Source organism: Nipponia nippon, unplaced genomic scaffold (genome assembly GCF_047370975.1).
Source record: "Nipponia nippon isolate SJK-2023a ecotype South Korea unplaced genomic scaffold, ASM4737097v1 scaffold_3, whole genome shotgun sequence".
In the NCBI taxonomy this organism is placed as follows: Eukaryota; Metazoa; Chordata; class Aves; order Pelecaniformes; family Threskiornithidae; genus Nipponia; species Nipponia nippon.
In genome coordinates this window covers 8,735,078-8,761,648 of record NW_028262347.1, presented here as the reverse complement: position 1 = coordinate 8,761,648, position 26,571 = coordinate 8,735,078, and the positions used below count along the sequence as shown (strand labels likewise).

Sequence of the window (26,571 nt, the reverse complement as noted above, 5' to 3'; positions counted from 1 at the left end):
GGGAGGAGGAGGGGTGGGGGAACGTGGCGGAAGCGGCGCCGCCGTTCGCCGCCATGAGCCGGTTCGGGGGTCGCGTGCGCGAGTACCCCGCCGTGTCCATCGACCGCTTCGACCGCCACAACCTGCGCGCGCGCGCCTACTTCCTCTCGCACTGCCACAAGGGTGAGCCCCGCCCGTCCCCATGGCAACCGCCCGTCACCACCCCGTCCCCTGTCTCCCCCCCCCCCGCCCCGTGACCACCGTCCCCTCTCTCCCCAGATCACATGAAGGGGCTGCGGGCGCCCGCCCTGAAGAGGAGGCTGGAGGCCAGGTACGGGCTGCGGCGGGGCTGCCTGGGGGTGGGGGGGAGCCCTGCCGGGCTGGGGGCCGCCCCGGCTTCCGCGGCAGTGTGCGGGGCCAGGAGCCCTGAGGAGGAGGCAGCTGGTTCAAAGCAAGGCGTGAGCAAAAGAGGGTAAGGAGACTGCCAGGGATGGTAGAGTCACGGAATCAGAATGCTTTGGGCTGGAAGGGACCGTCAAAGATCACCTGGTCCAACCCCCTGCCATGGGCAGGGACATCTACAACCAGGTCAGGTTGCTCACAGCCCCATCCAGCCTGGCCTTGAAGACTTCCAGGGATGGGGCAACTACCACCGCTCTGGGCAACCCGTTCCAGTGTTTCACCACCCTCATTGTAAGAAATTTCTTCCTTATATCTAGTCTGAATCTACCCTCTTGTAGTTTAAAACCATCACCCCTTGTCCTGTTGCTACAGGCCCTGATAAAAAGTCTGTCCCCATCTTTCTTGCAGGCCCCCTTTAAGTACTGAAAGGCCGCAATGAGGTCTCCCCGCAGCCTCCTCTTCCCCAGGCTGAACAACCCCAGCTCTCTCAGCCTTTCCTCACAGCAGAGGTGCTCCATCCCTCCGATCATTTCTGTGGCCTCCTCTGGCCCCGCTCCAACAGCTCCATGTCCTTCCCGTGCTGAGGACCCCAGAGCTGGACGCAGGGCTCCAGGTGGGGTCTCACCAGAGCAGAGCAGAGGGGCAGGATCCCCTCCCTCGCCCTGCTGGCCACGCTGCTGGGGATGCAGCCCAGGGTACGGTTGGCTTTCTGGGCTGCGAGAGCACATTGCTGGCTCACGTCCAGCTTTTCATCCACCAATGTTGCCAAGTCCTTCTCCGCAGGGCTTCTCTCAATCCCTCCAGCCTGTATTGATACTGGGGGTTGCCTCGATCCAGGTGCACTTGGCCTTGTTGAACTTCATGAGGTTTATGAACTTCATGGGGATCCTTGCTGCTGTTATTCCCTGGGAGTGTGTTGGTGTGTGGAGTCATTGCTGTGCCTGTGCTGTGAAGGAGGCCAGCTGTGCCCAGAGGTGTATGAGCAAGCAGGTAGCCAGCAGTTTGAGGGAGACAGTTTTGCCCCTTTCGTCAGCACTTGTGAGACTTTGTCTGGAGTACTGAGTCCGGTCCTGGGCTCCGCTGCACAAAAAACAACATCAGTGTTTTGGAGCAGGACTGCCCAGCTGGTCTGGGGCTGGAGCACATGATGTGTGAGGAGAGGCTGAGAGCTGGATGTCTTCAGCCTGAAGAGTTGGAGTCAACTGTGTGTCACTGTTTGCAGGTAGGGGTAGAGAAGATGGAGCCAGACTCTACTTGGAGGTGCATAACAAAAGGGCAAGGGACACCTTTTCTTTTTCACCAGGAGAATGGTCAGACATGGGAATGGGCCCAGGGATGTTGTGGGCCAGTTCCTAGGCACTGTTTAATTTATTAGAGTAGATGTTGCATCTTCTCAAATGTGAGCAGAGTATCTCTCTTTGCGTGTCAGATCTCTTTGTGCACTGTGCAAAAGCTAGAGCTTTAGAGGAAGTATTCTGTGTTCTGCTGAATACTAACTGTCCCAAATGCCTGTTCCAGGGAAAGCATGCACGTCTGAAACAGACCTTGGTGGGTATAGAAACAAGCAAAGATACGTGTGACTAAGTACCACACGCTTTATTTATGTCTGCACAGAAACACACAGGCATGGGCACACATAGGTAAGTCTTTGGGTCTGCCGTGTTGAAGAAAAGCTTGCTCAACAAGGTGGAGTAATTACACTTTGATCCCACTTCAGGCTGGGGCAAAACTGCTCCTGCGGGCTTACAGTTCTGAAGGTCTCTTCAGATGAGAGAGGAGTCTGAGCGCATGTTTTGATGTAGTAGGTGCCAGGTGCTGATGCATCGTTAGATTGTTCTCTGCCTCTACTTTAAAAAACACTCATCTGTGTTTTTTTTGTCTCCTCACAGCTTGAAAGTTAAATTATACTGCTCACCGGTAACTAAAGAATTGCTGTTGACTAGCTGGAAATACAAGTTTTGGGAGAATCACATTGTGAGTTTTTGTTTATTTTTAAATTAACACTTTCCAAGCAGTGATCGGAGGGAAGAGGAAGCTTCCTCTCCTCAGAAATGTCTAAATATTGGTATTGGTGTTGATACACTGTTTCAGGGCTTAAGCACCTGCATCAGTATGCCTTTCCTTGCTGCTTGCTATGTGGGATTAGTTTATTGTTGCTTACTGTTTAATCTTATTTTTCCCTCCACAAAATTTATCCTTTTCTCTCAATGTCAGCTGTAAATGTCCTCCATCTGTACACTGATCATTTGTATCACTCCTTCATTTCCTTGCCTTGCTCATGTCTCTTTGCTCCTGTCCTTATTTCATTTCCCTTTTGCTTCATTTAAAGTTGCGTATTACTTGGAGTATGTATAATCTTTTAGTTATATTATTTTCCTTTTGCTTTTTGGAAAATGGACTATCTAACATGAAAACATTTTAGTGATGTAAAATCACTGAAGAACTTAATTAGTTTACTTGATTTCCACTATATGGAGCCAAAATTCAAGTGATCAGTGGTCATGTGTAGGTATGACTTGTAGTTGTTTATTTCCTTCCCTTTGCAGATGTGGGATTTGAAATTGAACGTGTTTCTTTTCACATCTTACTGTATGTACATACATCATCACATAGTGTAAGGATTTTGCTGTGTCCCCCAAGCAAGGACAGGAGAGTTTTCTGGTCAAGCGGTCAAGAAGGACTTCAGGCAAGCTGAAACTTGTTTCCTTAGGGGAGTTACAGTTCAGAGTTTCCTTAAATAGGTTGTAAGTGTGGGTCTTAAACTCCATATCCAAAGAAACTCATACGAGTGGGACCTAGGAGGTAAGTCTGCGTAAGAGAAAAAACAGAAGTAGGGGACTCTTCTGTTCAAGGTCCTAGTTTAATTGTGAAGCTGAGGGAGAAGATAACTAGCTTTATATGAAGCCTCGAGAAATGGAAAGATTTAATGATTTGGAACATGAACATGATTCAGGGCTCTGTAAAAAAGACTCTGAACGTCCCTTAGGCATGTTTGATGTGTGAAGGAGCACAGTGTGCGTAGGTGAGCATTTTTCTAAGCCTATAATCTTCTTGGACTAGCAAAAATAAAATGGGGTGGTTTGTGGTGGCTTTTTTGTTGGTGTCGGTTGATTTTTTTTTTTTTTTAATTTTTGTTTTTAAGCTCATGTCGGTTTGCTTCCAGTATCCCTTGAGTTTAACCTAGAAGAAGAGGTCTCTTGCAGGGAGATATCTATAAGTTATTACGAGTTTGTGTGAGCAGTAAAAGGAAAGTAGGTGGTGCTGGTCCTGACATCCCTGTTGGAGAAAATCTTAATCTGGGAAGAGATGCCAGAGGTACCCGTGGTACAGTCTAAGATGAAGCACAATTAACACAAATCAACACAATTAAAAAAAATATGTAGATGTTTGCAGCTGCTGCTCCCAGGAGTGACTGCTGGTAATGGCATGAGCTGCACAGGCCCTAAATCAGGTAGTAGCTGTTGGATGTCTTGTTCACAAGCTTTGTCTTACAATAAATAAGCTTTCTGCTTGTAGCATGACTGGGAAATGAATTAACAGCTGATTTGATATTCACCAGACTGAAAGAAGGAACCACGATGTCAGCTTCCAGACAAATGTTTTTATGATTTCCAGTCTGACCTTTATTTGTACGTATGGCATGAGAGGCTCTTTAAATCTGCTGCTGGCTTTAACATTTAAACTATCAAAGATGAGGGGAGAAGTCTGCTGGAGATATTATAATTTATGCTTATGAAGCTAAGCTGTCACTGTCAGTGAAGAATTCTTCAGGCAGTTTAGATCTAAAACTTGACAATTGTTTCACTGCAGGAGGAAATTTGAGAATTACTGGGAAATATTGAGCATGCAGAATTTTGATCAGCCTCTTGAGTTTATTCAGCTTCAGAAATTGTAGAGAATAAAATTAGTATTGATGTTGTAAAAATCAACTCTTGCTAGTGGCTTGAATTCTTAGTATAAAATATTTTTTGATATATGTATCTGTTTTTTGGAGCAAGCTCAGTGTTTGATTGGTGTTGTGGTTTCTGGCGGAGAAGCCAAATGTTACCATCTTTGTGTGAGTACCAGCTGAATGGATCTCGTGGAGCTGCCCAGAAATTTGCGATGCGGTGTCTTGTGAATCCATCTAGCGCAGTGAAAGCCAATGCGCTAAGGAGACCGCTCGGCTGCGAAGCTGGAGGTTATACCTAAGGAGAGTAATGACAGGAGACTTCCCTTTCACTTTGGCTTTTTTTTTTGGGGCAGGAGAATTATATACAAATATTGTCTGAAACAAAGGAAAAAAAAAAAACAGGAGGATGGGAGAGGAGGATGCATAGCAGCGCTAGCCTTGCAGGCAGCCACAGGATGTTGCAGGATTCTGTTTTAGTAGAGGATATGGCAAAATAGGGAATTAATTGCAGTCTATAGATTACACAAACACAGAAATACCTGCTGCATGTGATTTGTGGGCTCTGCTTCTGGTCATAGGGAACAGTGAGGACAAGTTGTGCTGCAGCACAGAGACCTGTCTGAGCAAGATCCACCGGTGTGCTCTGGGACTGGAATGTCTTGGGCTTTGCAGTCATCCAAAAATAAGGGATATGATCAAGCTAGAGAAACCTGAGCTGTTGCTCTGAGAAGTCCAACATGTTCTAACTTTTTTCGGCATGCACACTTTGATTGGGGTATCTCCATTTCATTTTTTAGACAACTTTTGGAAAACTTTTTTTTTTCCACTGGAAATGGAAATTCATTACTTACTATATGAAAACAGGCTTAATTTTACAGGCTTAGCATTAGCTGCAGTTGGTGCTAAAAAGATGTCTACGTAATGAATACTTAGCCATAAGCATGAAACAAAACGTTCAATAAATCCTGTGATGCATTTATTCATTTTGTTACAGGTTGCATTGGAAGTTGAAACTCCAACTCAGATTTCTTTAGTGGATGAAACATCTGGTGAGGTGAGTCACAAAAAAAAGATTCATGTATTTGTAATGGGCAGTAATACTGTTTAAATGAGCACGGGAAATGGATCTTACCTGTAACATCCAAAGCAGACAAGCTATTTTTAAAATGTATGTTCCCCTTCCGCTCTCCAAGGTGTGTAGCCACATGAATTCTTCTTCCCCACTTTGTTCTTATTGTCATAGCATTTTTTTGGTAATGTTTTTCCACTATATCAGTGCTCTCCAACTTACCTTTTTCTCCTGTGATTTTTTCACCTCATATTTCCTGGCTTATTAAAATAAGTTTTAAGTGCAGGACTTAAAGGTCAGGTGCAGGCCCGGCAAGGCACCTCCAGGCAAAGTGTATTCCAAGATGTTTCCATGATGCTTGTTCACCAGGAACCAAGGAAGTAGGACTGTCTTCTGGCTGAGTGGCTTTCATGAGCACCAGTCATCTCTTCTGGCATGACAGGATGGTCATTGCTCTTCAGGGCTTGGAATGGGAAGAGACTTTCTCTTTGTTGAAGAGCAATGCTAAATGCTGCAAGAGGCTGTGGGGAGTAATGCGTTGCTTTCACTGTGTCAATAAAAGTACTGGTAGTACTTAGTACAGTGTGAAAAAAATGCTAACCATCTCTTCCAGAAAGAAGATCTAGAGGTGACACTTCTACCAGCTGGTCACTGTCCGGGATCAGTCATGTACGTCCTTTCAGTACTCTCAATGTCTCTGCTGAGGTATTTGTGCTATAGAGTTCTCACTAAGTACTGGGATTTTTCGAACTAGAAAAACCTAGTGGATTTAAAATTCTTGCTTGGAAATAATACTGTTGTGGCAGGGCCCACCGAGGTTGGAAAACCACTGTACTATCTGGGATCTTAAGGGTCTTTTCCAACCTTAACAATTCTATGATTCTATCTGTCCAGACAGAAGTTGTTACCTTGGTGGGGCAGATTACTTTTCCCCATGCCTATGAATAATAACTTTCTTGATTTCAGCTGTACTTAAAATTACATACAAAACTGTGATTAAAAATAAATCCTCCATTTCTTAAGTATGACGTTAAAAGGAAGGTGCCCAGCTTCCTGGTGCAGATGCCGAATAGATTCCTTTGGCTGCAACAGACAGCTGGGCTACCCTCACAGAATCTGTGAGGCTTTTGTCTTCAACTCTGACCAGCCTAGGCACAGGTTATTTTCCAGACATATTGAGTCTGAATTATTGCGTTTGTCTGAAATTACTCCAGGACCAAATTGAGCCCAGCATTTCTAGTACATCCTACATTAGTCACGTAGACTGCTCTAAGCAAAGTAACAAATCGACACCTGGCGTTTAATGCTTTATACCGTTGAGTTTCACCAGAGTGTTTCTGTTTGTAGGTTTTTGTTTGAAGGTGCGAACGGCACTGTGCTGTACACAGGGGATTTCAGGCTGGCAAAAGGAGAAGCAGCCAGAATGGAGCTTTTGCATTCAGGGACCAGGTGAGGCTTCAGCTATTCATGGGATTCAGAAAGAATAAAAGCTCACACAGGCATGGACAATTCAGGAATAATGTACGCTTTTTCCTCATTTTTTATTCTGGAGTAAATATATTTGCAGTCAGGCAATACTGCAGTTACAAGCCCCTTTTGACTTGCCGTTTGTAATAAAGAGGAAGAATTGCCTCCTGCTGAAGAGAGAGGAAGTGGTATATCTCAGTACTGTGACGCGCTGCTCGCTCTGATATCACATTTCTCTTTCAGAGTAAAAGACATCCAGAGTGTGTATTTGGACACCACTTTTTGCGATCCCAAATTTTATCATATACCAAGCCGGGTAAGTCTAAATAAGCTGTGAGAGGAAAGGTCCTTACAGCTGCTAATTAATTAACCACCCCTTTGCCATTTTGCATTACCAAATCGCAGCACTTTGGAAGTATCTTCAAAGACAATTTACAACATTTTCTGAACTTTTCAGGAGGAGTGTTTAAATGGGATCTTAGAGTTAGTGCGAAGCTGGACCTCACTGACTCGCTATCATGTTGTGTGGCTGAATTGCAAAGCTGCTTACGGATATGAATATTTATTCATAAACCTCAGTGAGGAACTTGGAATCAAGGTAACATTTCTGTAACTGTTGCTTTAGAACAGATCCTCAGTAATGATTGTGGCCAGTCACCGAGCTGGAAATGGCTCAGTTTAAAATCCTCAGTTTAAAAATCCTCAGTTCAGAGGAGTGTTCTATGTGAAAGATGTGCATGCTTTCATTAACTACACTTAAAGAGCTACAGTCGTGCCCCAAATGAGGTAACCAGTTGATTTCAGTCTGGAACATTTGGGCTCTCCAGAGAGAAGTCAATCCCCAGTTTTCAAGCTCAGTGTTTAGCTCTCTCCCTTTTATCTTGCGAATGATAAAAGCCTTCTCGTTTACATATAGCATTAATAGTTAACAGAAGTATTCTGACTTCCTTTGGTGAATATTCATCCCTCTTCAGCATAGGAGGTATGTTCTGCTTGTTCTAGATGTCCAAGTTACTTTTGGCTAACACTTCTCCGCTTGGACATTAGTAGTGGGTAGTAATTGTTTAAATGCCTACCGGCATTTGTTGTGAGCAGAACCGCATCTGCGTAGTTGCTCCAGCTGCAGTTTGGCAAACGCCTTGAGCTAATGAAGAGTAAACTCTGCCTTTCTCTAGGTGCACGTGAACAAACTTGACATGTTCAGAAACATGCCAGAAATCCTCTACCATGTTACTACAGATCGACACACTCAGATTCATGCCTGTCGACATCCTCGGGTGTGTATCATTTTGCAAAGCTTCTGCTAACTTTGCTGTGAAAGACTGGTTATAGGTGCTAATGCTTTGGTCCTCTTGTGCTAATGAAGACTTGGGCCAAATGGTGGCTTAATGCAAAGAAGAGTGAGAACTTTAGCTAGTGGGTTGAAGGGGGTTTTTTTAAAGGAAAAAATATATTAGCTGATGCTAGAAATAGTTTAACTGTATTTGAAACTTGAAAACTGTATTTTAAATGAAGTAAGACAAGCAGCAGATTAGATCCGTCAGGTGTTATCCCTTTAAATACATCAAAAGCAGCTCGCATGGGGTCTGCCGCCGCCACACGCTGTGTGCCTGCGGTGTATGGCCTTGCCTTTCCAGGATGTCCGCCAGGCTGAAGGCTCCAACGTGGTGAAGTGCAGGTAGGACTGGAGAGAGCACGTTGGGGCGTTGGTCTCTGTGATTGATTTACTTTGTCAGCTGCACTACGGAAGCAAGATGCAACAGCGAGGAGTGTTTCAAAGGAGCTGGAAGTGAGAGGAAAACTTGGTCTGGCTAGGTACTGTGTTGCTCAGTTTCTGGGGGAAGAAAGGTCAGGATTACACTTAATTTTATATTGCATTTGACAGGATGATGACTGCTTTCGAGGGAACCGACTGCCCTGTGGGATGACTTGCCAAAACGGAACTCCCTTGCGCATCATCAGCATCAAACCCTCCACTATGTGGTTTGGAGAAAGGATCAAGAAAACCAGTGTAATAGTGAGGTGAGCATTTGGGCCATGCAGAACCCTGGTGTTTCAGGCGCGTATCCTGCCTGACGCTTGTATAACTGAATCTCAAAATGGACTTTTTAAGAGTAGGTTATGCTTGCCTGTTGACTGACGATGAAGAGCAGTTACCTCATTTTTGTGCCTCTTCTTTTTTTTTTTTAGGACGGGGGAGAGTACATACAGAGCTTGTTTCTCTTTCCACTCTTCATACAGTGAGGTTTGTAGGGCAGGATTACAAGCCCATTTTTTTTGTTCTCTCTTCTCGAAGTACTTGTCACTGCGTTTTGACTGCCTTTCCATTTTAGATTACCGTGTAACTATGCAATGCTTAAAGCTTGGAATTTTGGTTTTCAATATATTGTTTATCTGCTGTGACTCAGTTTTGGGTGGGTTTGCCGCCTTTTCCCTGCCCACGCATTTAAACAGAATTTTCGCACGTTGTAGCTGCCATTGTTACTCCTCTTTCTGTGTCAGAAGACTAAAAAGAAGTTGGTCATCCTCTCCAGAATCACACACTTCCATTTAATATGACTCGATCCAGTTCTTAAAATACTTCTCTCTCCTAAGAAACTGAACTGAAACTGGATCAGTGCTAACAATTAACCTGTCACAAAGCTTTGCACATACAAAATGGAGATGACTCAGAGCCCTAGGAAGGCAGTCCTGTTTTTAAGATCCTGGTTAAGTTTTAATTTGCTCTACCACGCAGAATTTTAAACGGAGGTACTAGCGTAGCACATACAACATGGCAGCTTTGCTGGCAGAATATGGGCGGCAGTGCATTGTAACAGACTCGTATCTCCACGTGCAAAAATAGATGGGTCCTACTGGTTTGTATAGATAGGAGTGTAATCTGCAAACCTGCGAGTGTTTGCAGTGCTCAGCACTAATAAAGCCTCAGCTGGAGTGGAGTGCCCCAAACTGGACACAATTCTTCAAAAAATTTACTGTCTGGAGAGCATCTAGAGGACAACAGAGTAAGGCTTTGAAAAAGCGATGGGTTTTGTCCTATGGGCTTTTATAGTGGACTGGAGGGAGACTTCAGGAAAAGTCTTTGAGGAAAGGAATACTCTGATCTGCACAACTAGAGACTTGAAGTCCAGTAAGAATTAAATTAAACTTTTTAGCAGGGCCTGTTGCAATAGGACAAGGGGCAATGGTTTTAAACTACAAGAGGGTAGATTCAGACTGGATATAAGGAAGAAATTTTTCACGATGAGGGTGGTGAAACACTGGCACAGGTTGCCCAGAGAGGTGGTAGATGCCCCATCCCTGGAAACATTCAAGGCCAGGCTGGATGGGGCTCTGAGCAACCTGATCTGGTTGTGGATGTCCCTGCCCATTGCAGGGGGGTTGGACTAGATGGCCTTTAAAGGTCCCTTCCATCCCAAAGCATTCTGTGATTCTATGGTAAGAAAAATGCAGGTCTGAAAAGATCTACAGCAGTTAATAACAGTGAAGTGCTGGGTCACATTCCCTAGGAAGAGGTTTGTCTAGCCTTTTCTTTCAGAGATAGCAATGGTCTGCATAGTAGTTGGTAACTGCTGTGAGGTGGTTAGGCGGGGCCGAGTTCTCAGCATCCCTTCCATCTGTTTTGTTGTTAGGGAGCTATCCACTTTGATAGAGTTTGGCTCCTGGGTCATACTGGTCTTTACATGAGACAGCTGGTAGTACTCATTGTGCCTGTGCTTTGATCAGTGCTGCAGTGAAATTATTAACTGGTGATGTAACTTGTTAATCAGCTTCTTCTTTTCTTCAATTTAGATTAAGGATTTCCTAAGCTATATCCGTCCTGTGAATGTGTATCCCAACGTACTGCCAGTGGGTGGGACAGAAGAGAAAGTTATGGAAATGTAAGTGACAAGTGGCTGCTGAACGGAGGTGACCTGGTCTCTGGTCTTGGAGGGACAACTCCCCTCTGAATCCCAGCCTCTCGAGCAGGCTGCTGCCTTTTGCTTTACTTGGCTGATAATTCAGACTTTTTTTTTTTTTTTTTAATATTCAGTCCTGCAGCTTCAGCTTTCTGAACACTTGTATGTTGTGCCACGTCTGAGAGTTTGTATTCCACACGCTACGTGTATCTATGTATAGAGGCCTTTCTGCTGTTAAACTCTGTTTGGGTGAAATCTGAATACGCATTCATCTTGCTTTACTCTGTGACCTATTTCTGTTTGTCACTGCTACTTCCAAGAAGTTTCTTTTAAAGAGGATTTCTCTGGGGACTTGAACTCCTAGCCTCTGTACAGCATCACAGAGGCCTGTACTCTTGGGCTGTTACAGATGTTGGCAGCTTAGAAAGCGCTCTTAGGGAGCAAAGAGTAGTGGTGTCACTCAGGCTGAACACCACGAGGACTCGTTTCTTCGTTCCTTTTTCTTTTGCTCCTTAATAAAGGAAATACTTTATAGTTAGTGAACAAAACTGCAGTCAGATTTTGAACGCTGCCATCTTGTCTTCTCTAAGCAAGGGACTAAAAGGTAGTTTCCAAATGGTGTACATGTTTTAAGGTAAACATATAGAAATGACACGTTTCGACCTTTAAGCTGCCTAAGCTCACCGGTGAATTAAGAACTTTTCCCTAGCTGTTGCTGCCTTTGCTTTAAGACGTTTGCTGCAGTGCCTGTGAAAGGTGTGAAGCAGTGTACGTAGATCAAGTTAAAAGCTCCTGAAAGTATCTGCTGAGTTATAAATATTAATCGTTTTTCTCATTCACCTCAGATTAAAGCCATTGTGCAGGTCGTACAGGAGAAACATGGAACCCAGGTACAAGCCCTTAGGAACGCTGAAGAGAGTCCACAAGAGAGACTTGTCTGATACAGGTAAAAGTTCTGCCGGCGCTACTGTGCCGTAAATGAAAGTCTGAGACTACGCAGAGGTGCCAAAAGCCGTGGTGCTCGCCACAGTCTGTCTGTGTTCAAAGCAACGGTTAGAAAGGAGAAATACAAATTAAGTGAACTTAGGTTTTAGGAGGGCGAGAGAGCTCTAATTGTGTAAAAGCGCACTTGTTTGTGATATTAAAATGTACTTAATGTTTAACAGCCCTTTAAGTTTCTGGAAGAGTTCCACAGTCCTAGACCATCCCTAGTAAAGCTGTTTCTAAGGGAACTTTTCTTGTATCACCTTCTGTGTTGTGGAGGACAGAGCAGTAGATCAGTGGAACTGCTCCTCGTCGTTATCTCACGCTGCTGGCTTTTTGGCACTGAGTAGCTTTTCTAATTTATGATGGTAAACGGATGCTGTACAGAGCCTCTGGAAAGCCACCTGGGCACGAGAAGACAGCTTTGGGCCTGCCGCATTCTCTTTGGCTATTTCTGAAGTGCCAAGTCGGCAAGGGTGACGTAGTCCTGGCAGAACACGTCAGAGGTCTGAATAAAGGCGTCTACCAGGGCTACACCCGATCTGCTGCAGCTTACATGGAGGATGACAACAGGCAGCTTTCCTTGTAAGGCTGGCCAAGGCAAGGCAAACGCTGGCAATGATGTCCTGCTACGTCTTCCTCTGGGTTAAAGAACTTTTTCCTCTCTTCATACTAAATGAATTTTTATTAAAACTTTGCTCTCAACAGAATTTTGTCAGAGATCTGAACCTTCCTTAGTGTTTTCTTTTCTGTTCTTTTCTTGACAGATGAAGATGATCTCTTTGACTCAGAATTAGCTTCTGCAAGGCCTAAGATTCCAAAACAGCAGAGAGAGGAGAGCATGCCTGCCGGCACGGGGCAATCTGAAAATGCTGACGGAAACGTTAATGAGAGCACAGAAAGTTACAAAGCGACCACAACTTACGCCTCCCCCAAGGTAGACTTTGTGGACTGTGAGGAATCAAATGATGATGACGATGATGAAGATGACGAAGAAGAAGAATCTGAAATAAACGCAGTTCAAGTTCTTTCCCATGAGCCAGATGCCCCTTCCACATCAAATTTCAGTGGAGTAACTAGGGACCAACAGGAGCCTGATGCCGATGTCCTTCGCTGGGATGCATTTTTTAAGTGTAACAAACTAGAAGAAAGCTCTGAAAACGAGGACACCTTCCCATCTTCAGCAGATGCTGGCGGGTCCCAGTCACTCTTCAGTGATTCGGATGCAGTAAGCGACTCAACACACATCTCCTCCCAGAACTCTTCTCAGTCGACGCACATATCGGAGCAGGGGAGCCAGGGCTGGGACAGCCAATCGGACACAGTACTCATCACCTCCCAAGAGAGAAACGCCCTGGACTCGGGCTGCCTGGGCAAAGGCGGGAGCAGAGCCGTTGTGTCTGCATTGCCGGAGGCTGCCAAAGACAGCCGACCTGACAGCAGCAGGGGGAAGCCGGTGGGTCAAAACAGATCTTGTGCCTACGGTGTTGCCTGCGAGTTGAAAAGCAAAGACTGCGAGACAGATGCAGAAGCTGGCACCGCTCGCGGTCAAGATGTGCAAGTGGAAATAAGGGACGACTCCAGGACTCCAGAGCGAGAACTGAGGAGGGACTCCCAGAGCTCCTCTGACTTCGAAATTCCCTTGACTCCCGATGCTGAAGTGCCTCGCCCAGATAAACTGTACTGTTTATATAAGAAGCTAGCAGCAGGTGAAAGCATACTCAATGAGAAAAAAGTCTCCTGAAGACAGGTATCACGACATCATGAAAGGAAATACAGAAATTTGTTTATTAAACCCCAAATTACTTTTCTCTTTAGTGCTGATTATGATCTGCAGCTATGCTAATTCATGCCATTTTTTTTTTTTCAGAAATATCTTACTGTCAGAACTAAAAAATTTGCAGCCTGTGTCACTTTATTGGTCCTTCCATGGAATACTGAAAAGTATGCCTGGGAGGGACCATAAAAGCCTTCTGCCTCCCGAGGTTCAGTTCTCCAGGACTGTAAGTAAGTGGACAAAAAAGGGACCAGACAAAACTAAGGGTAGAACACTAAATGAAATTTAGTGTTTCTCTTGATCATGAGCTCTAAGAGTTTGCCTTTGATATATATGCGATCTCAGGTTTTAATAAAATACCACATTTTTAACTGTGGGGAGGAACACGCCATCTTTCAGGAACGCCCATGCAAACAATGCAATAGTTGCACTTGGACTTTAGTCCTGAGTTTTCACTGCAGTTATTTTTAAAAACAACTGCAGAACAGACTAGAGAATTACTGACAAAAGTTTTTTTTAAAAAAAATCGGATTGTTCTTTTCAAGCAGTCTCTCTTTACACTGAGCAAGCGTTGTCATGTGAATTTGACTCCTGAACGAGGTACTGTGCACCACTGTCTATGGTTTAAATCTAAGTCATTGCAAACAACCTGTCATCCGTTCCTCCGTGTTTCGGTTTGTTCAGAACTGTTTTTCGGAACCACTTAAAATCCTGTGGCACGTGGTTCCAAAGCCACCAGCAGTAGCCTGCTCTGGGGGCTAACTCACAGCAACAGAAGCTACCCTGTTACCCAGGACAGGCGGTTATCTTACTCAAGGCCCCTGTATTACCAAATTTCACCTCCTCTGCAACATTCTGTTGACTTCACTGAGTTCAGATCTTTTTACATTTTTTTAAATTGAGACAATCGATTCTCCGTGCACATGTGCCAGCATAACTCTTTCTTTGCCAAAATTCTTAGCTTCTAAAATGGAAAGGTAATTCAGGTTTTTGTTAAACTGCAGTGCCTACAACGGTGCCTGAACAGCAGAGGTCACCTAAAAATCCATGACGTTTCCTGTCCATGTGGTCTTAAGTCCCAAAGAATTAAACAGACTCTGGGTACGACAGCTCTGCTCTCCAAGTCTGTCTTCAGTCTTTCTGCCATCTTTAGCGATCTGTGAACGTTAAACCAGCCAGCGTTCTGCTACTGGAAACAGCGGCGGGGGGAGAGAAGAAAAATTGCTATCATCAGCAGTGTATGGTTTTAAGGCTGTTCAAGTCCATGTATTTCTCCACTGTCACCTTGCCCACTCTGGTCCTGGGATTTGTTAACACAATTTCCAAACGTGGTCTATCCAACTGGGTTATTTTTAGCAAGCTTGAGTAAGTGAAACTGCTGTTGTAACTACCTCTGTGAATAAAGTCATACAGAGCAGAATTTCTTCTGTTGGCTTGTTTCCTTAACTGTCCTATACGTGTAAGTCCATGGCTGCGTTCAGAGTGTGCTTACATATACAGGAACCCAGTCTGCTTTAGAGAAGTCGACAGTGTAAATTTATACCAGTTCTTATCAGCCATAAACTGAAGAGGAAACACATGACTTCCTCATGATCGCTCTACTACAGTCCTTACAGCGCTAGAAAACGCAGACAGGAATTAAGAGGTTGCAGTTTAAAGCAAATTCTACTGCTACAGCTAATTTTGACAGGCTAAGATTTTTTTTGTTGTTGTTAAGAATGACAACAACAAGAGAAAAACTAAATTTAATTTATTTTATCAAAAACTATAGGAAGATAGCAATACTAGAGATCACACATTATGAAAAGAAAATGTTCCTGAGCTTACAAACTGCATATTCTAATGTACACAGTCCTAAAACATACATTAGAAATAACCAAAAGATTGACTTAACTTTGAGATTAAATAACTAGACAATAGCTTTTCTTACAGGTGATCTTGCAGCTTCAGTTTTGCTACCAAAAAAAAAAAAAAAAAATCCAACAAAAGAGAACAGCTCACAGGTTACCAGTCTCTAAGAACTGCATACACACAACTGAGCTGGTGGCCGTGATGACGCTAACAGACCACAAAGCAAAACAAAGGCAGAAGCTAGGCTGGTTGAGGCTCCTTAAGAAATTGAAAATAGCTTTTTGTCCTTTTCCAATTTGGTAGTTTTCCCCCAAACTCATAAAAACAGCAAAAGGAGTTTTAAAAGTGACACAGCGTCCCATTAAGCTAATTCACTGACTGCGATCCAAATGCACTGTGAATGCAGAAATATAAAATACTGTTCAAGGCTCTAAATTGGAAACTGGATACATGGGTTTACTTCAAATAAATACAAAATACTGTTACCTCCCAGAACATAAATTAACGGTCCTTTATTTATCGCACAAGAGGTAACACACGTATCCTTAAAGAACAGCAGTGTTATTCCAGTGCTGGTGCTAACGTATACTGCCTTGGGAAAAAGGCAGACACCGAACTCAAGGACAACTTCTAAGACTTCTATCTTTTAAAATGCATTTACTTGCCATTTTTAAATCGAACTGGGCGTGGACATAGATAGACAAAAAGAGTGTCGAACCAGCCCTGTGTCATCTTGTACAGGAGAGGCCAGAGACACCGATTTGGTAAGGAATCCGTTTCTTGCCGCAGCCGCTCTCGCCATCCTGTACCGACAGGGAAGGCTGCAGACTGCAGCGGATTAAGGAGCTGGAGGCTGCAGATTCCATCCACGTGGAATGCATCGCTGAATCGGGCTACATGCAAGAGAAAGCACTAATGACTCCAAATGATGTGAGATCATCTAGAGTTTGCTAACATTAAAGCTCCACATTCCACTTCAACTTTATATATTAAAAAAAAATCATTAGAGATGTGGCATGATAAAAATTGACTAGATTCGGCATTTATCCAAGTGTGTGGATACAGGTGAGCCTGGTAATGTCAAAGACTTTTAAATCTAAGCAAACTTTCTCCTATTCCTTAAACAATATAAAGTATCTATTTCAACGTGTATCTCTTTGTATTGCAGATTACAAAACTTACACAGCACTTTCAATGGCCCAAACTCGTCACCCCAACTGTGAAACTGATTTTGGCTAGTAGCATATAAAATTTCACTTTCTGCCTATGAGCCAGATCCGCAGTGCAAATGCAACTGTGCTTCTTAATGAACAACCAACCTGTGTTATCCTTTGAAACACTCTTCTTGGAGTGCTAGTTAAGTAACGTGAAATTTAAGGCATTTTCTAACAAATTTAGTAAACGGTTATATGCTGGGTACACGACTTCATTCACCTGAGCCAAGAGCTGTGCACCTTATAAAGGTAACCAGCTGACCTATGATACATAGCTAGCATCCATTTATGAAGCATCCATTTATGGAGCAACGTTATTCTGCCTGACCCTATCAACATTTACATGATTTGTAAGCAATATGCAAGTTTTACAAGCTTTTAATCCATGAGAATAAAGCACTTAGATCATCCCTGGAGCACGGACCTTGGCTGTAACTCCACTCATAACCTACCTCGACTGCTCTTCAGTGTTTTTGAAGCCAAGTAGAACTTAGCATACATCACGAATAGATCGAGACAACTTTAAGATGATCAGGAAAGAAGAAAAAAAAAAAAAAAAAAAAAAAAAAAAAAAGACTCAAGCAGCTGAAGAACAGTACATTTCTCAGCCTTTACATTCAAGAACATCTTACAAATGTCTACAGCAAATGGGTAAACTCACCCCTAGTCTAACTTCACTGAAGTTAACATTTTTGCAACAAGAAAAAACAGGTCTAGTATCTTAAAAGTCTGTCACTAGATAAAAAAAGTCACAGTATGTAAAAACTGAATCAAAAACAGTTGTGAATACAAATCAATTCTCAGGGTATTTTTGCACCTAACAGATAACTGAGCATATCTCCGTAATGCATCAGCTTTGTTAGACAATGGGCTGCTCTCCCTGTTCTTTTGATATTTCCAAACTGTAGCCAATAATTTGTTTCAGCAATGACTGCCAAATTTCTGCAATGAAAACGAACAGCATCTGTTACTACCGCTAATCCGGTATTTACAAATTCTCTGTAGAACTCCAGACCTCCTGTAGCATCCTAACGAAAAAATCAGAACATAACAATTGGGGGGAAAAAAAAAAAATCTAGTTGTAAAACTTCTAAATAACATCAGCTGAGAACGTTCAGACCTTGATCTTACATCTGGAATCTGCTAAAACCAATCGCTTTACTTGTGTGGAGTTCAGTGGGCATTTTGCAGTTTGCATTCCTGTGAACCTTCGTGTAGACACAGTCTGATGGCTGTCCTTAATCCTTCACCCCGGTGCCATAAATGTTATTGCTAATCTCTTGAAGTTTTTCTTTATACAACAAAAAAGCAAAAGAACCGTCAGCTAGGATTTAGGATTCAAATCTAATGCCTCCAGACTTCTGAAGGTACAGAACATATGTAACATCACTTCATCCCACAGAAATCAGTTCCTAAAAGGCCTATGGCTGTAAGCTCACACTCGAATATTCAAATCAAGGTACATTTTAAGGAGTTTTCTTAGCATACATTTTACTGCTTCCTAAATAACAGTGCTAGAAAAACCAATTTTTAATCCCCGTTACCAGTTTTGTCTTTGCCTGAAACACTACATCTCTTTCTTTGGCCAATGCCATTTCCATTACAAATGTAATGCCTTGGTTCCACTGTACTTATTTACATTAGATGCAAGAATACTTGAATATGTGTGAAAGAAGAGTCTTCTTAAAACACATTTAAAAGAGAACAAAGTAATTGTGACTTTGGATACCCGAACTCAGTTGAGATAACCTCTGCAACACACAGCTCCGCATTTACAGACAGTTCTGATCCTCTTTCTGGATGGGCTAAGACCATCAGCAGAGTCTGAAGTCAGATCTATTGAACCTGTGACACAGATAAACACAAATAAGGAAGTTTTAAAAGACAGACTGAAACTGTGCTAGGTATTCAAACGGCTTCAAAAAGCCTTCTACCACCCCAGTTCTTAAAAGAATTGCGAAGCGATACTCAAATTCCCCTGACACACACGTTACAACTACTTACACAAGACCTAGTATACGTATCAGAATCCAAAGCTCAACAAACTCGAGCTTTGTACCCTCAGGTCTGTATCCACACTGGTTGGCCTTGAACGTTAAGTGTTGCAGACACCACAAGAAACAGGAGTTTTAAGGATTTAAATAAGATCAATTTTTCAGCACTTAATGAGAGCTTCTACAAGAACGAGGTACAGCTCTGGAGGACAGAGATGCTTCTCTGAAAACTAAATAGCAGGGCCAACACCACGCCACTGTTGGCAATAAACGGTTTGCATGCAAAGTTTGACGCACACAACACCCCTGCCAGCGAACCTCAAAATTTTTTTATTGTACTGGAAAAAAATGAAGTCATAGAACGGCCTGGGTTGGAAGGGACCTTTAAAGACCATCTGGTCCAACCCCCTGCCGTGGGCAGGGATACCTTCCACTAGATCAGGTTGCTCAGAGCCCCATCCAACCTGGCCTCGAACACTGAATGGAAGATCAATTATTGAAGAATCATCGAACAGCCCAAGTTGGAAGGGACCTCCAGGGATCATCTGGCACAATCATTCATGGGAAAGGGAGCCTAGATGAGATTATCTAGCACCCTGTCCATCGCATCTTGAAAACCTCCAGTGACTGGGACTCTACCACGTTCCTGGAGAGGTTGTTCCAGTGAATGATGGTTCTCACTGTAAAAATTTCTTTCTTAATTATCAAAAAGCCAATAGTATTTCACCAAGAATTTTGTTTCCTGAAGTCTCTGCATAATGATCAATGTATCCGGCCCAGCAAAACAACAGTAAACTTTGGACTGTCCTTCTTCTGTCCTAAACATCTGTCCCATAGGACCTCCATCCACAACTGAGGCCTACAGACACCAGAATCCAGAGACAAACCTGCGGTGCCTTAGACCACTCAGCTGTTACAACTGTCTGCGTAAACTATCACTAGCAGATTACTTAGAAAGTAGTTTACATGAAATGCCATGTAAATGCCTTTGAATAAAGGAAAACTTTTTTTAATAGTAGCCTGACTGTTCCTTTGAGCATTCCTGGGACAAATCTTCAAAATAATTTGCCTCGTCAGACATTCCAACCACAACCCCTTGCTGTGAGCTAGGAGCGCTGACGGAGGTAACGTACTAGAGGTGCCCACAAGAGCTTCTGGGTACGCTCTGCCTGCGCTACACGCTGATGAGCGCCGTCTGTTCTACAATCCACCGAGCTGTGTTAGGGAGATGCAGTGCCTGACCCGAAATGCTAACAGCAGTCAGGCTGCAGCAGAACCCACCAGTGCCCCAAACCTTCTGCGAGAACAGCGTTAAAACCTGCAGACCTTTCATCTGATAGTCAAAGGTTAGCTCTTCTCCAGCCTTGATGGTTCGTGTAGAAAACAGCGCTATTCGAGGAAGACGCAAGTCGAGGTTATCAATAAACACATTGAAGACTTGAAGATTTGGATCACACTGTAAGGCAAAAATTAACGTAGTTTCTGTTAAGAAAACTGCACAACAAAGTTTCACTGAAGCGTTTAAGTAAACCAAGGTCACAGGAAAGGAAGAACTGGTTCTTCTCTCAGTGACAGAAGTCTGAAATTGATTTCAGAAGATAACAAATCACATTCTTGAAATAGTGTTAAGGGAGAACACTCATAGCTTACAGCGGAGTCCTTTCGAGGCAGCAACCATTACACAGTACATAGACTACACTACATGCAACAGCCTATTAAAAAAAAACACGGTTCCTTCAAAAGATGACAACAAAAAAGATGACAAACAAAGCAACTGAAGCTACCTTGGGAGGTTAGTATTTACCTACAAAACCCACAAAAAGAATTAAAGTTGAAAGAAAAGAAAAACCAACATAACATTTCAAGCCACACGCACTCACTATTCAGTATTTAGGTTTAAGCATTGCTTCCAGGCCAGAAATATTTTCATACTACGAATAAATTTCTATTTTCAGTTGCTAACCTGCTTGGCTTCTGAATTATCTGCTATGGGCTGGGTGGCAGGGGGAGGGTCAAGGACACTGAGCAGGAACTAGAAACCACTTTTATTGTTTTTTCTGGATTAAGTGTCAGAAGTCAGTAGTGACTTCAACAGTTTGTTAAACTGCACGCTTTTTTGCTCTTTATCAGTAAAATATATCCCACGTTAAAGAATCAGAAGTGAAGTTAGACATTTAAATTTACTCTGAAGAGTGAGAATACTTCACTCCCATTTTCGAAAGTGAAGAGCAATTAGCTGTATCTAAAACTCTTCTTCATCCCTCTCCCTGGCAAGTCCGCATGAAATACAAACACCATCAGCTCACAAATCTGAAGACATGAATTTACTGTATTTGTAAACACTGACTGTATACCTCACAAACATTACATCAGTAAGTAGTAATTTTTAGTTCAGGAATGATACCTAATTCCTTTCCAGATGCAGGTCGGCCTTCTTGCTTTAGGTACTTTAGCTGAACAGGAAATAAAACACTACAAAAACGCCGTGTTTAAAATTTACTTTTGAGTTCTCTGGCAAGTTCAGATTTGATACGAGGAGGGAAAAAGGTATATATATGGGAGAAATACCAAAGAAAGCTCAGGAATTTTCAATTTTTTCCTCTACCAATGTCTGAAGGATGACATTCAGCACAACCCCGCATCCCGCCCTGCTACAAAATAATGCATCAATTCCTATCGTCTTTGACTCCTCACTAATTTTATGAAGTACTTCTCAAGTGTGAGATCTTTTAGTTACTTGGGAAAAACCACACCCAAACCAACCCTATTTTGGTTGTCTACAATGGCAGATTCAGTGACAACCCCAGTCCCACCAGATGCCTGCTTCAGGCAGCATCTCATTCCCAGATTTTTGTAGGCAGTCCTACGCCGAGTAAGGCTAAGTGTTCTGTTCTACGTATTACGTCATCTAACTGACTGGACTGTGCTGGCATGAAACAAACTGCTCCAGAAAAACGGTGAATATGGTAAGAAAATATTTACAGTAGGAAAAGATATTTCTGGCACAAATAGGATAATTCTCCAAATCCTTAGTACACAAAACAAGGTCTTACGCTGTGATTCACAAAGTGGGACACATTTCCATATCGAGCTGCATCTACTGTAAACTCGTCTGAGTCATAGTCCAAATCAAACAAGTATGTATTTCCCTGGTTGTCATAGAGCTGGCCTCGTCTCTCTGCTTCCTCACTTGTAATCACCTAAAAACAGAAAAAAGAAACCTGCATCATATTATTAACTATTACTAAATTAAAACAAAAATCACAACCAAGTTAGAAAACACTTCACTTAGTAGAAATACCACATTCACTTTTTGATGTTGAAATAGCATTCCATCTCTAATGAATAAAGAATACCTACATACAGCTAAACTAATTAGTTAGTGACTGAGGCTTCTCTGGATGTCATTTGTCTACAGCTGATGCACAGCACTACCTTGTCTCAGGGAAAAAAGTATCAGCACCTGCTATTAAGAGTATGGACGATAACAGATACAATCAACTGTTTCTACTTGAAGTTTCTATACACACAATTTTTTCGTTAGACACAGAACGCCTTGTTTACTTCACGTAAAATAAAGTTTCAACTTTCTCCCTTTGCACAGACAAAGATCAACAGGTATCAGTCTTTACAACCCAGTCGTATTTACAGCCAGTACTCATCTCCTCCCTCCCTCGAAGCATCTCTTCCTGCTGTTTTTGACTGCAATAAAGATCCTGTTCATGACAACTTACACAGATACATTCTTCACAAAGCTGAATCTCTGCAATTAGGCTAGCATGTGTCAGCACAAGGCAGAAATCCTTCAACTCCCCAAAGGAAGAGAAGAACTACAGTCGCTTCTGACAGAAGCAACAGCTTAAACAACTTCACCTGCAGCCTGTTATGTTGAATGTATTCCGTTGTGCCAGCTCAGCAATCACAATTTGGCAGCAAGACAGATATGAAATGTGGTGGAACTGGACAAAAAAAACCCCTCTAAAATCTTTCTGACATCCGATTTAAGAACTTACTCAGCAGTAGGGAATAAGTAGATTCAGGCAAAAGGGTAAATACACGCTCTTTCCTTTAAGCAACAAAATTACATAATCATCTTCGTGCATTAACCCCTCAACAAAGATATTTTGATTTTGAACGCCTGATCTCTTGTATGTTTACAAGAAAGGCACGAACATGAGAAGTTAGAAGATTTGGGGCAGGAAGGATGGAGGAAATACACTAAAGACCATAAACATTTGTACAAAGGGACAGAAGGAATTATTTCGAGTCAACTTAGCAGCAAGGCAGATTTGTGGCAGAAATACAACAGACTGGATCAGAGAGGCTGCCAAGAGCTACTGATGTGAAGAGCCCTGAAGCAGAGCAGAGGTTGAACCAGATAAACACAGGGCAATACAAAAATCTCAAGAGTAACTCAAGGTCTGTATTTTATAACATGAAAGTTCTGTTTGAAATAGTATGACATCGAGTAAACAGATAGTGTCCACACTATAAGTCTTACTCTTGATGTTAATCAAAAGTAATAAATATGTTCCGAAATACTACCTTAAAAGTTCAGACAAAACAGCAAAGGGACTGGCAGACTGGGCGGGGAGTTTGGTAACAACTTTGCCTGAGGAATAGGAAAAACTACAATAATAAAGATGATCAGGGAAGAATGAAGTATGTGACTGCCATGAAAGAAAAGAAGGACTTGCCTTTAGAAATACTACTAGGGCACATATCTGAAATAATTGTTTAGCGACACACAGGGTAAGTATTCTCTTTACATTCAACCTCTTACAATTGCTCTGGAATAGAGGTTGTTCCAGACAATGTATTTTTACATCTCTTTATCGTATTCCTCTACTCAAAAGTAGACGTATCTATCATACAGTAGAAGTCAAGGAGTGTTAAAACTTGAGAGAAAGCTCATCAAGATTTTCTCCAACATTTCCTTTATTGTAAATAGTTCATCCATATGAGATAAATACCTACCTCTCCAACATACTCCATCACAAAACTGTTGGTTTTAATTTTCTGGAGGGTTTTTACTCCCCAGCCACGGCCATTGTTAGTTCTGAAGATGCAAAGAGAATACGGTGTACCTTTCTGCACTATCCTATTAGGGCAGTCAGGCCCACACCTACAAAACGAATTGCATTCGTAGATGGGCAAGCCGGGCTGGATTTTCAACTTCTTTCGTTTATTGTAAGCCAAAATAAATCCAGCCTCCTTTGGACAGCACTTCTCAGCAGGGCAGTCAGCGCATTCACAGCCAGTCGTTATTCCATTTATTACATTTATTCCCGGAGCAGGTTTATACTCATTAATGTAGTAGAAGTCTAAAGGAGGGCCTTCAAGATCCACAGTGTTTTCTACCAGAATCATTGCTTTATGATTCTTTTTCCTGTTGAGTTCTTCTTTCCACCTCTGCAGAGCTATTCTTTGCTTAGCCTTCTTTACAATGTAATCTGCAACCGCAGGTTTCAAAGCTTTAACATGGTTTCTCACTTTCAGTGCTTTGCCTTCTCTCACCCGAGACAAGTATTCATTCTTGTCACTAAGAAAGTTTTGAAGAAGCAATGGGCATTTCAGATTTTTCTGAGGTTCCCAAGTATTTGAAGATTCTGGCCATCCTTTCCATTTCACAAGATAGTATTCTGTGCCCTTGAAATACAGAAACAGATACAGATTTAGCCACATTCCACTTTGCTGAAATCCAGCATCACAGAGTACACAGACAAACACAAAAGAGCTCTGGAGTTAAGAAACGGCATACAGTGCAGAAGGTCTTGATGTCCCCGTAACAATTACAATTGGGGAGAAAGAGAAAAATCAAGTTTTCTGTTTGGAGATTAATGTTTAGCACAACTTTGGATACTTTACATATCATCTCTAGGCGCAGAGAAATAAACAGCTGGGATGAACTCTGATCGCTAACGTTATACCTGGAGGAGGCTAGTTTGTTAAGGCCGTTAAGTTATACTAACTAGTTGCATGACTCGTACGTACAAGCAGAATGTCATGTATCACATACAGAACAAAAAAAAAATAATTCTAATCTTACTGGAAAAAATCTCTAAAAACCACTATTTGTCTTATCAACGATCCTCCCAAAGGAGTAATCCATTCAAAACATGCAATATTGCATTTAGAATCAAGAAGCATACATTTTTTACTTATTTTAAAAGGGCCAAATAACTCTAACAAGGCCAAATCCTGAGACTGAATTTCACTGGCACGATCAAGCCATAGGAATCCAGTTGCAGCACATGGCCCTAACTCTTCATCAAACAGACTACAACAGTCAAGAGAGAAATATAGTCTGTTACCTGCAAATAAAGGAGAAGCATCGTGATACATACCAAGCTACAACCTAGAAGCATCAGCATTTTGCTTAACTTCTAGATAGGCAAAGGCGGAACATTTCATATTCTAACATCTCCGTAATTTCAGAAAAAGGCCTTCCTTCAACATACTGAAAGCAGTAGTTGTACCGCTTTCTGTTTACAGTTCAAAGTTTAAAAGATGTTTCATTTGACGTCAGCAAGAGCTCTGTCCTCACAGCCTACTACTTTATATCACGAGCAAAACTACCTTTGGCTCGCTTCCAAATTTCAGCTGAAAGAGTGATCAAATCGGTCTGTGTTTCTCTTACCTCTTCTACCTTGTAGTCACACAAATATTCCACCTCATAACTCTTTAGATTCCTGTTGGTGATTCCAATGGATTTACATCTGAGATTTTCCTTCCTACATAATTCTTGGAGGGTCTCAAGTGAAGCTAGACATGGCACATACCAAGCTACAATAAGAAAATTGGTAAAGAATCCTATTTAATGTCTCGGCTAAATCGAAACCATTACGCCTTATCCCAGAGTCCCCACATTATCATTTGCGATAGCATTCCACGAGTCTCTTGTGCAGCTACAGGGTCTCACAGAGTCAAACTCAACCCTTCTCTAACGGGTAAAGTGAAACATGTCAGTGACTCCCTCCCTGCACCTGTATTCTGTACAGTACGCACATTTATGAACAACAACAAATATTTTGGAGGGCGGAGACTTCCACAGGTGAAAGCTGCACTAAGAACCAAATAATTTTCCTACAATTACAGCATCCCATAACTGAACCACAGCGACGAGGAAACCTCCGTTCTTTAATAAGACCGCCAAATATCTGTAGTTAGTCAAGTGGAATGGAGCACTTGCGATGCAACCATGGTGACTGGACGAGGAAAGAGAGATCCACAGCGCTCTTCCAGAAGGATCGCGGGTGCCTTGTCAGCCAGGCGGATTTAAAGGGACGCGACGCTCCGCAGAGCGGCAGGGCGACACCGCCGGGCTGGGACCAAGCTTAGAGGAGGAACCGCGAGTCGCGATTTGGCCGGGGCCGGGGCCGCGCCCCCCGCCCCTCGGCGCCGGCCGGGGCTCTCCTGCCTCAGCGCCCGCCGGCAGCCCGCAGCGTCCCGCCGGCCCCGGCCGGGGACGGGCCGTCCCGGGAGGAGCTCACCTCCGGGGCGCAGCGCCAGAAGTTTGGGAAGGCGAGGAGGGGGCGGCGGGCTCCTCTCCCGCGGCCGTCCGGGGCCCCGCAGCGCCTCTCCCTACCCCCCGCCTCCATATTTACCTCAGGCGCCTCCCCGCCCTCCCCCGGGCAGCGGGCAGAGCACCCCCGAGGCAGCGGGCAGGGTCCCCAGCCCTCCCCTCCCCGCCGCCGGGCCCCGCTGCGGCCGGGTGGCTGAGGGGGAGCGGGGCGGGGGGCGGCAGCGGTCCGAGAGGAGCTGGGCGAGGGGGACCGGCAGCGGCTGCCCCACCGCCGGTAGCGGACGGGAGGCCTCCTCCCCGCGCCCTCCCTCTCGGCCCACCCGGCGCAAGGAGAAGGGAGGGAAAGCCCGAGCGAGGCGCTCCGGGCGGCCCCGGCCCCTGCCGCGGCCCGAGTCGCCGCCGCCGCTCCCTCACCTCCTCGCCAGCCCTCCATCTTGGAGCGGGCCGCGAGCGCGGCCGCAGGCGCCAGCCGCGGGTCGAGGCCCACGCGGCTGCGCTCCCCCCGCCCACCCCCCCCT

At 43.6% G+C, this 26,571-nt stretch overlaps 2 protein-coding genes across 10 annotated transcripts; one reads left to right on the top strand and one right to left on the bottom strand.

Annotated features, from left to right (window-relative positions):
• Positions 1 to 32: 32 nt before the first annotated feature.
• Positions 33 to 13,693, top strand: DCLRE1C (DNA cross-link repair 1C). The gene is made up of 15 exons (XM_087764848.1): positions 33 to 162; positions 259 to 310; positions 2,271 to 2,355; positions 5,268 to 5,327; positions 5,956 to 6,011; positions 6,690 to 6,791; positions 7,053 to 7,125; positions 7,267 to 7,407; positions 7,985 to 8,086; positions 8,695 to 8,831; positions 9,000 to 9,054; positions 10,602 to 10,690; positions 11,554 to 11,654; positions 12,460 to 13,442; positions 13,563 to 13,693. The coding sequence occupies exons 1-14, from the start codon at positions 54 to 56 to the stop codon at positions 13,434 to 13,436; spliced, it is 2,139 nt and encodes a 712-aa protein (XP_087620974.1). The 5' UTR covers positions 33 to 53; the 3' UTR covers positions 13,437 to 13,442; positions 13,563 to 13,693.
• Positions 8,128 to 26,553, bottom strand: SUV39H2 (SUV39H2 histone lysine methyltransferase). Of its 9 annotated transcripts, none has more exons than XR_015706371.1 (8): positions 26,468 to 26,553; positions 25,169 to 25,314; positions 23,506 to 24,177; positions 21,582 to 21,728; positions 19,855 to 19,984; positions 18,264 to 18,379; positions 16,987 to 17,054; positions 13,756 to 14,658 (listed from the first exon to the last, which is right to left on the bottom strand). XR_015706371.1 is itself a non-coding variant. In XM_087764854.1 (7 exons), the coding sequence occupies exons 1-6, from the start codon at positions 26,484 to 26,486 to the stop codon at positions 18,270 to 18,272; spliced, it is 1,224 nt and encodes a 407-aa protein (XP_087620980.1). In that variant the 5' UTR covers positions 26,487 to 26,553; the 3' UTR covers positions 8,128 to 8,643; positions 18,264 to 18,269. The 9 variants fall into 9 exon arrangements, 7 of the variants coding, with proteins under 7 accessions (XP_087620980.1, XP_087620977.1, XP_087620981.1 ...); XR_015706370.1 differs by lacking the exon at positions 13,756 to 14,658 and adding an exon at positions 15,205 to 16,213; XM_087764854.1 differs by lacking the exons at positions 13,756 to 14,658; positions 16,987 to 17,054 and adding an exon at positions 8,128 to 8,643.
• Between the last annotated feature and the right edge of the window lie 18 nt (positions 26,554 to 26,571).